This window comes from Cebidichthys violaceus, unplaced genomic scaffold, assembly GCF_023349555.1.
Source record: "Cebidichthys violaceus isolate CVI_PGR_0920_01 unplaced genomic scaffold, fCebVio1.0.p SCAF_3, whole genome shotgun sequence".
Lineage (NCBI taxonomy): Eukaryota > Metazoa > Chordata > Actinopteri > Perciformes > Stichaeidae > Cebidichthys > Cebidichthys violaceus.
Genome location: NW_027176483.1, coordinates 3,393,924 through 3,406,327, shown reverse-complemented (window position 1 = coordinate 3,406,327; position 12,404 = coordinate 3,393,924). Strand labels below are relative to the sequence as shown.

The window sequence follows — 12,404 nt, the reverse complement described above, 5'->3', positions numbered from 1 at the left end:
AGCATGCGTCTTAGTTTAGTGTGCTAGCATGCTAATATCTCCTAATTAGTACTGAACTTAAAAGAGGACATGTGATCATTTTCAGGTTCAAACTTGAATTTTGGGGTTTCTACCAGATGTTTACATGCTTTAATGTTACACACACACACACACACACACACACACACACACACACACACACACACACACACACACACACACACACACACACACACACACACACACACACACACACACACACACCCCAGTTGCTTTGATTTGCTACCAGAAATCACAGTTTGTGGCTTGGTGTCCAAACGTATACGTGCAAAAGCACTGAAAAAGATTGTCGTTTTTTTTTTTTTTTTTTAAACTAAAGCTGAAGTTTTGCAGGTTTTTGGTCAAAATTATTTTTAGAACATTTTTAATTTGGACCAGATTTGTGGCTCTAGTCTAGAGGAAGAGTTACAGGAACTCCAAAGTCAGTGGGAGTTCCACTCTGACAGACATGCTATGATAGAAAAGAGGTTTACAATAAACAGACCAGAAAAAAAACAGTTATGTGAAAAATATTTATTCACGGGTGAGTTTAAATATGACTAATCAGTCGTGACACATCAGAACAGAACCCATTAAGATTAGATCATAAACGTTACACCCATATGCTGATAAAGAACAACTGTAAAGACAGTAAAGTGCAGGCAAAGCATATCGCACACCACAGTGGTGCCGATACAGGCGATATTCAGCTTTAAAAAAAGAAAAGAAAAGAGAATTAAAGTTGCATTAAATCTGATGGTTGACATGTTGAATAATAAGACTTGGGTGGAGTGAGTCTTCAGCGCTTATTTCCAGGAGACGGAATGTTGCTCACAGGAAGCTGTGACTAATACAGCAAACATTCACACCAAAGGCCCAGAACAAACTGCAGAGCACCAAGGATTTCTCCACACACACACACACACACACACACACACACACACACACACACACCACCTCTCACTCCGTCAACGTCTGACACCTTTATCGTTACAGTCCTCGTAGAAATACACCGTATCATGGGATATGAACAGAGGGACGGTTAGTGTGATAGCTTTCATGCGTCTGCTGTCTGTTCTCCTCTCTTCACTCCACCCATCCGTTACGTAGCAATAAGCAGCTTAAAGCAACCCCCCCCCACAAAAATAACAACAACTTACGAAACGTATCAATTAGCCCTTGTACAAAGTTAACAGGAGATGTGGGTCTAATATGAGACTTCCACTGTGTTTGAGCCAAAGACATGTTCCTGTTTTGTTTTTTTTAAAAGGAGTCACATGTGGCCAAAATGCAGCAAAATCGTTCAAAAAAAAAAAAAAAGAAAAAGAAAAAGTACAACGTTGAGATACTTTTTCTTGAAAAGTGAAGAGTGCTTTGGTCCATTTGCTTGGTAAGTGCATACAGTGAGAGTCCACAGGATTCCTTATCTAACACGCGTACTGTTTGATCTCTCGTTTGTCCTTCTTTTTGTTTTTTTTGTCGTAAACACAGTTTGACCCAGCTCCGTCCTGAACACAGACTTTTTTTCAGAAGGTCAGCAGCAACAACAACAGCTGCTGATGGTCCACAATGCTCACAATGGAAATGCAAAAACTGGAGAAAATTGAGCAAAAATGTTGCCTCAACAATATAAACTAAAACTGGGTGTTATTTAACACATTTTTCCTGCAATAAAAAACAAAACAAAAAACCAGCAAACTTCTCTTAATGGAACCATACAAGATCATATTATATCAATGTTAATTCAATTAAATTTCCAGTTTGACTGAACACGACCAGGAATCACGTCACACTGCTGCTTATTAGAGGTAGCTCAACGACTCATGAGAAGCCAGATAAATGTGTTACAAATTCACATTTATATTAAAAGGCACTTAATATGTGCTTCAGAATAGAACTGATGGATCTCCAGGTGTATTGTGGTTAAAAGGTTTAAGGAGTTAAATTTCCAGTTTTTATTACGGTCGCAGTTAATCCGGTTGTGTTATTTGTAAAGCGAGATGACGTATCGAGGACACTTTTCAGTAGTTATTCATGTAGAAAAAAGAAACTTTTCTCTTCTCACTACATGCAGGTCAGAGGTCATCATCCTCTGATGCCCCGCCCCCCACCCCCACCCACTAATTATATCACCCTGCTTTCCAGACTCAAGAAGCAGCAGCTGCCAAAAAACCAGCAGAGGGTGAACTCGTGTTTCACTGGAGGTTAACTGGGAACAAGAGGAAGGACCAATTCAACACGGGCTCGTGTTCCATTTCCAGGTATCTTACACGAGTTTCAATACATAATTTAGCACGCCCACTCCAACGTCGCCTTTTAGGGACTTCCTACATTTCCCAGCAGTACTTAGTAAACTTTAAGGAAGTTAGTACGGAAGCAGAGCAAATACAGAGGAGCGTGTTCTTGTAGTTTTGGTCTATAGTTTCGTCTCCAGACTTCTATGCAGGTTATGTTGCTCACTGATCGTTACCCCGGTTCTCTTCAGGTAGGAGTTCACGTCCTGGTGGCTTCTCCTCCGACAGGCCGGCCGGTTCTTCTCCCAGTGGCAGAGAGCGTCGGCGTACTCCACGATCACCTTGTCCATCCAGGTGAGGGGCTGAGGGAACAGCATGGCTCCCTCGAAGAAGCCCAGGTGGCCTCCGTGTTGGGTCAGGGCGAACACCACGTTGGGCATCTTTTCTACAGATAGGAGAGGGAGGAGTTTTGGTTTTTTTCGCCAGTATTTACGTTTAAATTTAGTGCCGGACCATTCATCGTGACAAACTGAAGTAACTTCCAACGTTGGGGCTTGTTTGTGCTGCAGGAATGAGTCCTAAAACCCCCCCCCAAAAAAAAAAGAGTGGGCAGTTTGGCACTTCCTGTTTCCTGGTCTCGAAGTCAATGAAGTTAAAGTTTATACGTCTGAAGTAAAGTCTGTGCTTAACACAAGCTTTTACTAATAGATCATAATTCTCTTCAATAACCTGTGTATCTATCTATTGGCTTTTTTGTCGAGGGAACCAGAGTGACGCTAACTTCAGAGCCTTAAATTAAATAAATAGGTCATCCCAGCAGCTAAAAAAAAACTACTGAAGTCATGAACCAATCATCAGAGCCAAACATGACTTTAGTTTGTTTGTATAGAGTTTAAGTTCAACAAATCATATTCACCAAACTGTACAAAATGGCTCCTGAAGGAAACACTGGCTCAGAACTAAAGGAGCTTCATTAATTATCATTAACAATTTAAACATTAACAGGGAGGTGAAAGGTTATTTTTGGGATTATTACATTATTTGACTATTTTAGCTTTTTGCACTTCAGTGTGTCACTTTTTTTCTGGTCAAGCACCTCCAGCCATTTAGTAATTGAAGGCGCCCTGATCCTTTTCTAAACACTCAGAATTATGCCGCCCTCCTTTCCCTTTCTGTTACTCTACACCACCGACACACTCTCTACCTGCCTGAGCTCTTCTCTTGTAGACACACACACACACACACACACACACACACACACACACACACACACACACACACACACACACACAAACACTCATATTCAACTGGGGGGGGGTTGCACAGAATATTGTCACCAAATTTTGAAAATCTATTCTTTGAGAAGGCAAAATGTTCAAGAACTAAGAAATGCCGTAGCTTCGTCTGTTCTTTCAGTGGGTCTCCTTCCTGTGTGAGTGAGGATGAGGTCTACACAGGAAAGCATCATCATTCCATTCAGGAGATGAAAACACAGTTCTGACTTAATAAGCATGTAAAAAAAAAAAAAAAAAACTAGCCACGTGTGCTAACTCCTTTGAAGTCCAAGACAAGTTTAGAATTTCACTTGTCAGGGTTCAGGTCATTACTCACACTGATTTAACACAGAGGGGCCAGTGCATGTGACCTACTGAGGCAAGACAAGGCACACACACACACACACACACACACACACACACACACACACACACACACACACACACACACACACACACACACACACAGCTATATATAATCCAACAGCCTAGTCGTATCACATGGCCCTGAAAAATTCAACAAGACTGTCTGGGCTGGGCGGTGTTGTTGAGCAGATAGCTGCGACGAGACTTTATCAACACTTAAGACTCCGGCTGCAGAGGAGAGGGAGGACAGTGCGGGGGGGGGCATTTACTCAAACACTAGCCTCCGTTCGTCTCGCTGTGGAGACAATGTTTGACTGTTTCAGTCGGTCATTCTCTAGGAAACACCCGAAAACAAACAAATATGAGCCGTAGCAACAGTTCAGTCAACTCCCCCGCATTCCGCTGCATCATAAAGTGAGCGGATGAGATCATGCTGCAGACCTCCAGATGACTGCTGTAGAACATTATCGTTTTATTATACGTTGCATTTAGTGTACAAAGGGAGTTTTTAAAGCTACTTATAGGGATAGTTCAGCGGGGTTGTATGAGGTACTTGTGGTACTTATAGTAGTAGTCAGTGTATTATCTACAGTAGACAGTCTGCACTCATGGAGCAGGTAGGACTGAAAACAATGTACTGTTGTTGGCAAGAGCAGCAGCACAACATATTTTAGCCACCTGAGACAAAGGCCGTCCATGACAAAATAAATAGAGGTTTAAGTGAACTCTATATTTAGAACGGTTCTGCTGGTTTACCTTGCTGTGAGACAGCTATACAGTCTCTGTCACCGACGGGGAACTGGAGCCGTTTTCTATGCTTTCGCCAAAAGCCACCAGACTCACTTTGACCTCGCAGAACACAGCAGCTGCTTGTCTACCGCTGCCTAAATCTATGTTCCAAGTTAAATCTAAGTTATTTTGAGTTACTGTGTGACTTTGGTGAATGCGACCTGGCCAAAGTCACACTGTAACACAAATGAAATAACTCATGAACGCAGCGGTGGACCAGCAACTCCAGTGGTTCTGTCAGGTTAAAATACAGGGTTTTTTTCCTAATGGAGTTTGGTGGCTTTGGCGGGAGCATAGATGGATTCAACGGCTTCCGTTCCCCGTCAGAAGAGGCCGTCTGACGGCAAGGTAAAGCCCTGAAAATATTCTAAATATATTGTACACTAAACCTGATATGGATGTTTTTTTTTAAGTGAGCCATAAACAATCACAACTATCCCTTCAACAGCCTTCGCCTCTGATTCATGAGACTCTGATGAAGGCTTTTCTACCAAAACATGTTTTTGTTATGAGCCAATGAAAATGACTTCACCACAAAGATCATCTGAATAGATGTTTTTTAATATTTCTGTGTCAGGTTTACTTTTCATCCAGTTGGATAAAACACATGAAATATTGTAATTGAACAACTCACTAAATCATGACCAAAGCAATATATTAAAGCTATACGACACCATTAATAATTATTACAGTTATTATTATAGAAATGGACACAAACCTGCGAGTGTGCGTGGTATTTCCAGTAGCGACGGATGAACGAGTGGGTCGTCTACGGAGTTCACCAGGAACAGAGGCACAGTGACCTGGAGGTGAAACAACAGACCGTTTCTGAATGAAGACGTTAAACTAGTGGGTTAGTCAGTGGAGTACTGTAGTTGTAGACGCAATAGTACTACAGTGGTACCAGTAGTAGCAACAGTAAAAGTACTAGAAGCAGTAGTAGTAGTAGTAGTAGTAGTAGTAGTAGGTAACTTCTTCTGGAGCAGTAAGATCAGTATCCACCACATAACTTCCTCTAATTTTCAAACTGTAAAAAAAAAACAGTAAATTCATTATGTGTAAAGGTTAAATAAACAATGAGATAACTATGGACCCTTAGAGTCGCTGGAATGCATTTAATCTTTTTAGCTCTTTGTCCCTTGCTTCCAGTCTTTATGCTAAGCTAAGCTAAGCTAAGCTAAGCTAAGCTAATCGCCCCCCCACCCCCGTTTTTTAACTCCATAGTTAACGTAAAGACATGAGAGTGGTATGAATCTTCTCATCCGACTCTCGGGAAGAAAGCAAAGAAGCAATGTGACCTGGTTAAGAGGCAGGATGTCAATGCTGTAATATAGTAGTAATAATACGTATATTGTAGTAATAGTCGTTGTAATAATAGTAGCAGTTACAGAGTACTTTACCAGTAGTATACCAGATAGTTAGTAAAACAGTTGTAATAAGAGTAGAGTAGTGAGAGATGAAGTACTGCAGTATTATCAACAGCAGCAGAGGTAGTGATGGAAGCAACAGTAGAACTAGTAATACAGGAGTAGATACAGTAGTAACTGAAGCCATAGCAGAGGTAGAAGTAGTAGTAGTAGTAGTAGTAGTAGTATATCAAAGTAAAGCCATCATGCTTCCTGTACACACTCACTTTGTGGATGTAGTTCAAACAGCTCTCCTTCTCGTAGTACTCGCTCAACGAGCTGTAGCCGTGAAATTTCCTGCAGGACAAATCGTGTCATAACTTATTATTATTATTAATAAGCCTTTATTTAAACCAGGTGAGATACCATCAGTGACAGAGATAAGAGCTGGAGAGTTCGTGGAGGCCACCAGCAGCCAAATCAAAAGCTCCCCCCATGATACCTCATGATGCTGTCGTCGATCTGCATCAGAGACGTCGCCGCGCAAAGTCTGTTCAGGTCCACATCACCAATGTTGCTGCTGTTCAGGCCGAGCAAACTGCTCCTGTTGAACAATGCAAATAAGAAAAGGTATTTAGATGCAACGCTGCAACTTGTGTGTGATGAAATGACATAAAAGTAGAAAGTAATATTAACACATCTCTGACTTCAGAAACGGTTGTTGCGTTTCTCCACCTGTGTGACAGGATGAGCGTCTTCATTCTGTCCGCCAGCATAAAGTTGTAGAGTCTCCTGCACTGATCCCACTGAAGGAACGTTTCCTGGGCTCTGCAAACACAAATGCATATTCTAAAAAAAAACAAAAAAAAAAAACAACTGACCAGCTTTGAAAAAAAGTTGCAAGATGACAAACTTGTGTGTATAATGTATAGTCATAGGTTTTGACATAAGTGCTCCTCTCTAATGCATTTTTACTCATATCAAGTCGTGGTTCTGATCATTTGTTTGTCCTTCCATCCACCAACCTGAGGGCGCAGTAGCCCTGACAGACGGTGACACAGCAGAGCACTCGGTCCTGGTTGGATGGGCTCTCCCCCAAGAACTTACAGACGATGTTTCCCCCCAGGCTGAAGCCCACAACCACCATCAGCGTCTCAGGAAAAGCTCGTTTGATGTAGCCCACCATGGCGGCATACTCCCAGGTACAACCTGAACGAAGGAGAGACACTTTAATACGTGTGAGAAATACTATAATAACAATAATGCAGGGTTGGTAAAATAGCAAGAGTAGGCTAGATTTAAAAATGATCCAACTAAAAAAAAAAAAAAAACTCCTAATTTTGCCAACTTTTTTCCAATGAAAGCAGCGAGCAGCACTAGCTCCAAAAGTCCCCGAATCTAGTGAGAAAGTCAACAAGTCGGCCTCACTGACGGCCCCTCCCTTCAGTCACTTCCCCAAAATGATTCTACTGACCGTAAAACAACCAACATGGCTACTGTGCTCACAGCTGTGAAGCTAGCAGCGTCCTGCGACAGCCACAGATATCCGATTTATTTTCTGTTTTTTTGGCAGAGTATCTATTTATGTATTTCTATTTTCATTGATTGCTGTCAGGATGTAATGAGAAGTAAAATATTGAATTGTGTCTGGAGAAGATTACCAACCCTGCCTTTAAGTATGACATCAGAAAATTCAGTTTTTGTTTCTATGTCGCAACTGTGATTAAAATCTGTTTTGCTTCCCCTAATTTTACTTCTCCTCACTTCAGAGTGAAGCAACAACAGAGACGCAACGAAGTGATCTTCCCCATTGCGGTTTGAACTGTGACATTCCCCCCCCCCCCGTAAGTCTACGGCGTGACGTTTCCCTGGTTACCGTAGGTGAACATGCGGGGCGAGGTGAGCTCCATGTTGGGCAGGGCTCCCAGGTGGTTGAGGACGGCGCAGCGGTAACCCCGCCGCTGGGAGTGATCCACAAAGGTACGGATGTAGTTCTTCTCGCTATGGTTACCGATCCCAGGGCAGATTACCATGGTAACGTCATCTGACACACACACACACACACACACACACACACACACACACACACACACACACACACACACAGGAGGGAACACAAACATACAAAGCAGAGTCATGTGTGGGCGTAAAAGTGGACGCCATGTGTGTGCGTGCGTTGAATTAATTGGCGGCTTGAAATGTGTGGCTCTAGGGATTCATTAGTGGTCTTCCAGCTTTTGCATATTGTACTGTAATATTATTATTATTATTATGATGATGAGCTGCTAGTTACTTCAGGGTGATGTGCTCGCGATCCAAACAAGCGCGTAAAACTCAGGCGGAAAGACACGGAAATAAAATCAATAATCGGTGATATCCTCTTACAAAAACAAGCTTTAAAAACACAGAAGACTAGAGGTTGTGCGATTAAATCCTAAAACATGCAGAAAGTGCTTTGTTGCTCCACCAGACAGACCAGTATTTGCCACCGACCTCCTGTGCTGTGATCTCCGCGAGCTTCAAAGAGGTCAAACGTCGCCGTGGCCCCGTCCGGCATCGGGAGGAACTTGCGGAACCCGTGGAGCGTCGGAGTGTTGACACGCCCCATCTTGCCGTACAGGGCCGTCTGGAGATGTCCACTCTTACCCCACAACAAGGGAGGAATGTATCTGAAGAGACATACGAGCTCCATATTAGACATCAGAGCTGCTAACATCCACCCTGAAGATGTTTCAGCACAGAGTATCGCACCACAGACAGGCACACACACACACACACACACACACACACACACACACATATATATACACACACACACACACACACACACACACCACTCCAGCTACAGGAGGTGGCAAACTAATCTACAGGCACCGTCAGACAAAGATTGCTTATTTGTGGTGGACGTTTTCATCCACCAAATCATGCAACTGTACCGTCTTAAATCATCGAGAGTTTACAGGATGCAAGGAAGGTTCCTAACTAGGTGAAATAGCCTGGAAGTATTAAAGGAACAGTATGTAGGGTTTAGGGGGATTTATTGGCAGAAATGGGAGTATAATATTCATAACGTTTGCCTCAGTGCGTAATCACCTGAAACTAAGAATTGTTGTGTTTTTTCCCCCCGTTACCTTAGAATGAGTCGTTTGTATCTACAGAGGGAGCGGGTCCTCTTCCACGGAAGACCCACTCCCTAGAAGCGTGTTTCTACAGAAGCCCAGAACGGACAAAACCAAAACCAGAGCCCTCTGTGTCCGTGTGTCACCTGAAGGCCACCGTACAGTTCACTCGCCGAGTAACACACCCTTTAAAGCCGGGACTACGCGAGAACTAGCACTCACTCTTTGGTCAGCATCGGGCAGGATTTGAACAGGTAGCGGCTGAGCGCTGTGTCCTGGTGGACGACCTCGGGTGGTTCCGTGGTACTGTTCAGGTTCAGACAGCGGACAATGACGTAGAGGACAGTTGCCACCGCTGCCAGCTTCACGCCATCGAACATGGCCGGCAGCTCCGGGCCGAAGCTGCCCATGTCCGGGTCCTCGAGGGTGTCCATTGTGGACACAGGGGAGGACCTGCGTAGCACAGCATGTTAGGAGAGCATTCAACTTGGGTGAGGTTACAGGAGGTAAGGAGTGTTTCCTGGGATATCATTTGTTAAGATTGAAAGATTAGTAATACAAATAGAACTTTAGATATTTAGATATGATGGTTTTGGGCTCTGCCTTCCTCGGCATGCGAGCTTTAGTTTAGAGACGTTCCAGCCCTGAAACATTATGTTTAGTCTGGAAAGCTTTACTAACTCATGTTGGTATGAAGTCTGTTTGCAGATCCTAATCTCTGATCCGGCAAACAGACTTTCTGCAACAGACCTCCAATGACTTGCACAGAATGCATAAATATTGGCACCAAATATCAGGTATTTGCAGAGTTGGAAAACAAAAAAAGAATCAGATTCTTGTTGCAATACCGCAGTGTAGAAAAACTCAAGTTATGTGTAAAAGTCATGCATTCAAATGTTTACTTCAGTTAAAGTACAAACAATATACTTATAAAGTACTAAAAGTAAAAGTACTCTTTACAGGGTGGCTCATTATAGAATAATATACTATTAAATGTCTTTGTCACTTCATAACGTATTTGTTAGATTATTAATTATGAATCTGCAAAGTAAAATGGAACTTTAAAAAGGCTCATGTAAAGTACAATTGCACTTAAGTACAGTGATTTAGTTCATTTCCTCCACTGGGTATTGGGTGCTTTAATTCCAAAGCATTGATGCCGACATTGACCATTTTAAACTCGTGACGCAATTATTCTGGCCACTTTTAATGACCGGTATGAACGAGCAGAGCCCTCTGTTGATTGGAAAAGTTTTGTTCCCCACCTTGTCTGACTTTGAAGGAAACGCAGTGGTCGTGGTCCCTCCTTGTTCTCCGTCGATGCTCCCTCAGTGCTGGAAAACAAACAGTTAAGCTTACTTGCTGGTTTCAGGCCTTTCAGGGCGACAAAAAAACAAAAACAGACAAAAACAGACAAAACCAGCATGTCATTTGCGGAAATGTCACGTTTATATGCATTTATAATGCATGAACGGCAAAAACCGGAACTTACAAAAAGTAGAAAAGGAATAGAATAGAATAGAACAAACTGGTGTGTTCCTGTTCAGTTTAAATAAGAGCACAAACAAGTCGTCCTTGGTGTGAGTATCTGTGGAAGAATTTACTTTTGTCACTCAGGTAGCGTCAAAACTGTTCCTGAAGTGTCTCGAGGTGAAGCTGGAAGCTTCAAACAAACACAAACACCACATGGACTTTACGTAAAGTGCATTATATAGTTTTAAAAAGTACACGGGGAACATTTCCGGTCTTACCATCGCTGTTTTTGGGTGGTTTGTCCAGGTTCTGGTCGGATCCAACTGGAGTTGAGCTCACCGTCTGTTTACAGCAGAGGAGCGACTGACCAGCAGGGAACTCAGGACGCATTCATGTGCTCTTATAAAGCTCCGAGTTTTAGATATTACGGCAGCCAACAATAAAAATAACACATTTTAGCATATTCTTTACAAGATTTAGGCTTTTTAATTCGTATCACCTGTACATAAAATCAGTTATCGAAGATTAATGTATGAATTCAGCACCCACTTTCTGGGTCCTAACGTGATGGAGCTTCCGTACTCGTCATTTGTACGTTTGAAATCCGGCCGTACCTGAAGGCAGCATGACGGACTGCGGGTTAGCTTACTTCCTACTACACAGAAACTAACCGTCTCATTTACAGTAACAACATGCTGTGGTTTAATTGGGCAGATACATGTCCGCAACCATTGTAAGCTTCTATTGTTGTTGTGACACGCAGACGTCACACACATAACAGTTATAGATACAAAACATTGGCATAATCGCACACACTAGTAGTCAACATATAACGGATATTATAGTGGCTTATAGTTGATTAAGATCAAATAAACTCACTACCAAGACTCAGGTATTACGCAAAGATGTATCAGAAATACAGACTGTGGAGGATTTACAACAACAACATGGTTATTGCATAATTAAAGCCGGTTTAAAAACAAAATGGAATGTCACTTCAGTTTCAAGGCATCAGTCAGACCCTCTTTCATTGAGTGATTCAACCACTGGAGGGCGCCATCCACTAATGAGTGGTTCACAGTGGCCCGATCGTTGCTTTTAATATTGTTTTTCTTACTGATATTTGTGTGGGATTGTTCTAAAATTGATTACAGGTTTGTTATAATGTGTTTATGACACGGCGACACTGTATAAAGGAGAAAATATGACATTGTAAGCAACAACCTTTCCAGACCCATCACATTATTTCATCGCAATTTACCCCACAATTACCAAATCATCGTAATAAACCACTAATATTTAAAGTCAAGTTGATGCTTACTCATATTAAAACACCATAAGTTAAAAGAAAAAAAAGCACAAATGCACAATTAAATGAAGAACATTAAATAATATATGTATTTTATTGTGTTTTTGTCATCCAATCGATCCAGTATTACCTGTACATACACCCTATAGTATCATTAGTAAACAAAGGACTCTACACTTCAGCTTATGTTGTTCCACTCATCTGGTTTTGGCACAGCCCGGGACTCTGTGAGCAAAAACATCTGTGTGACCAATGAACGACTAAATTGAGGTTTCAGTTGAACTGTAACTTTTGTTGTTCTTCCAAAGAAACAACGTCACAGGAATGTGAACTCCCCTCCTCCATCATCGTTTACAAGTGTGAATCCTCATTTGTGCTTCCAGATGAGGCAGAAGTGAAAGAGGACTCGATCGTGTTTCTGTGTGGAAGACAGAAGTGAAAAATCATACACACCAGTTATAGATTTATGAATTAAG

General features: G+C 42.1%; 1 protein-coding gene across 1 annotated transcript; it reads right to left on the bottom strand.

The window, feature by feature from the left end:
• Positions 1–537: 537 nt before the first annotated feature.
• On the bottom strand, positions 538–10,987 carry LOC137881248 (monoacylglycerol lipase ABHD2-like). Its single transcript, XM_068723099.1, has 11 exons — positions 10,898–10,987; positions 10,412–10,480; positions 9,369–9,599; positions 8,521–8,696; positions 7,904–8,071; positions 7,053–7,236; positions 6,763–6,855; positions 6,530–6,631; positions 6,315–6,384; positions 5,400–5,484; positions 538–2,697 (listed from the first exon to the last, which is right to left on the bottom strand). Exons 3-11 carry the CDS (start codon positions 9,578–9,580, stop codon positions 2,435–2,437), a joined length of 1,353 nt encoding a protein of 450 aa, XP_068579200.1. The 5' UTR covers positions 9,581–9,599; positions 10,412–10,480; positions 10,898–10,987; the 3' UTR covers positions 538–2,434.
• Between the last annotated feature and the right edge of the window lie 1,417 nt (positions 10,988–12,404).

Excerpts from the sequence above, each read along its gene's own strand:
- LOC137881248 (XM_068723099.1), bottom strand. The coding sequence starts at position 9,580 with ATGGACACCCTCGAGGACCCGGACATGGGCAGCTTCGGCCCGGAGCTG. Across the intron at positions 6,632-6,762 it reads ACGCTCATCCTGTCACACAG|GAGCAGTTTGCTCGGCCTGA; the intron begins GTGGAGAAACGC and ends ATTGTTCAACAG. Across the intron at positions 6,385-6,529 it reads ATCGACGACAGCATCATGAG|GAAATTTCACGGCTACAGCT; the intron begins GTATCATGGGGG and ends TTTGTCCTGCAG.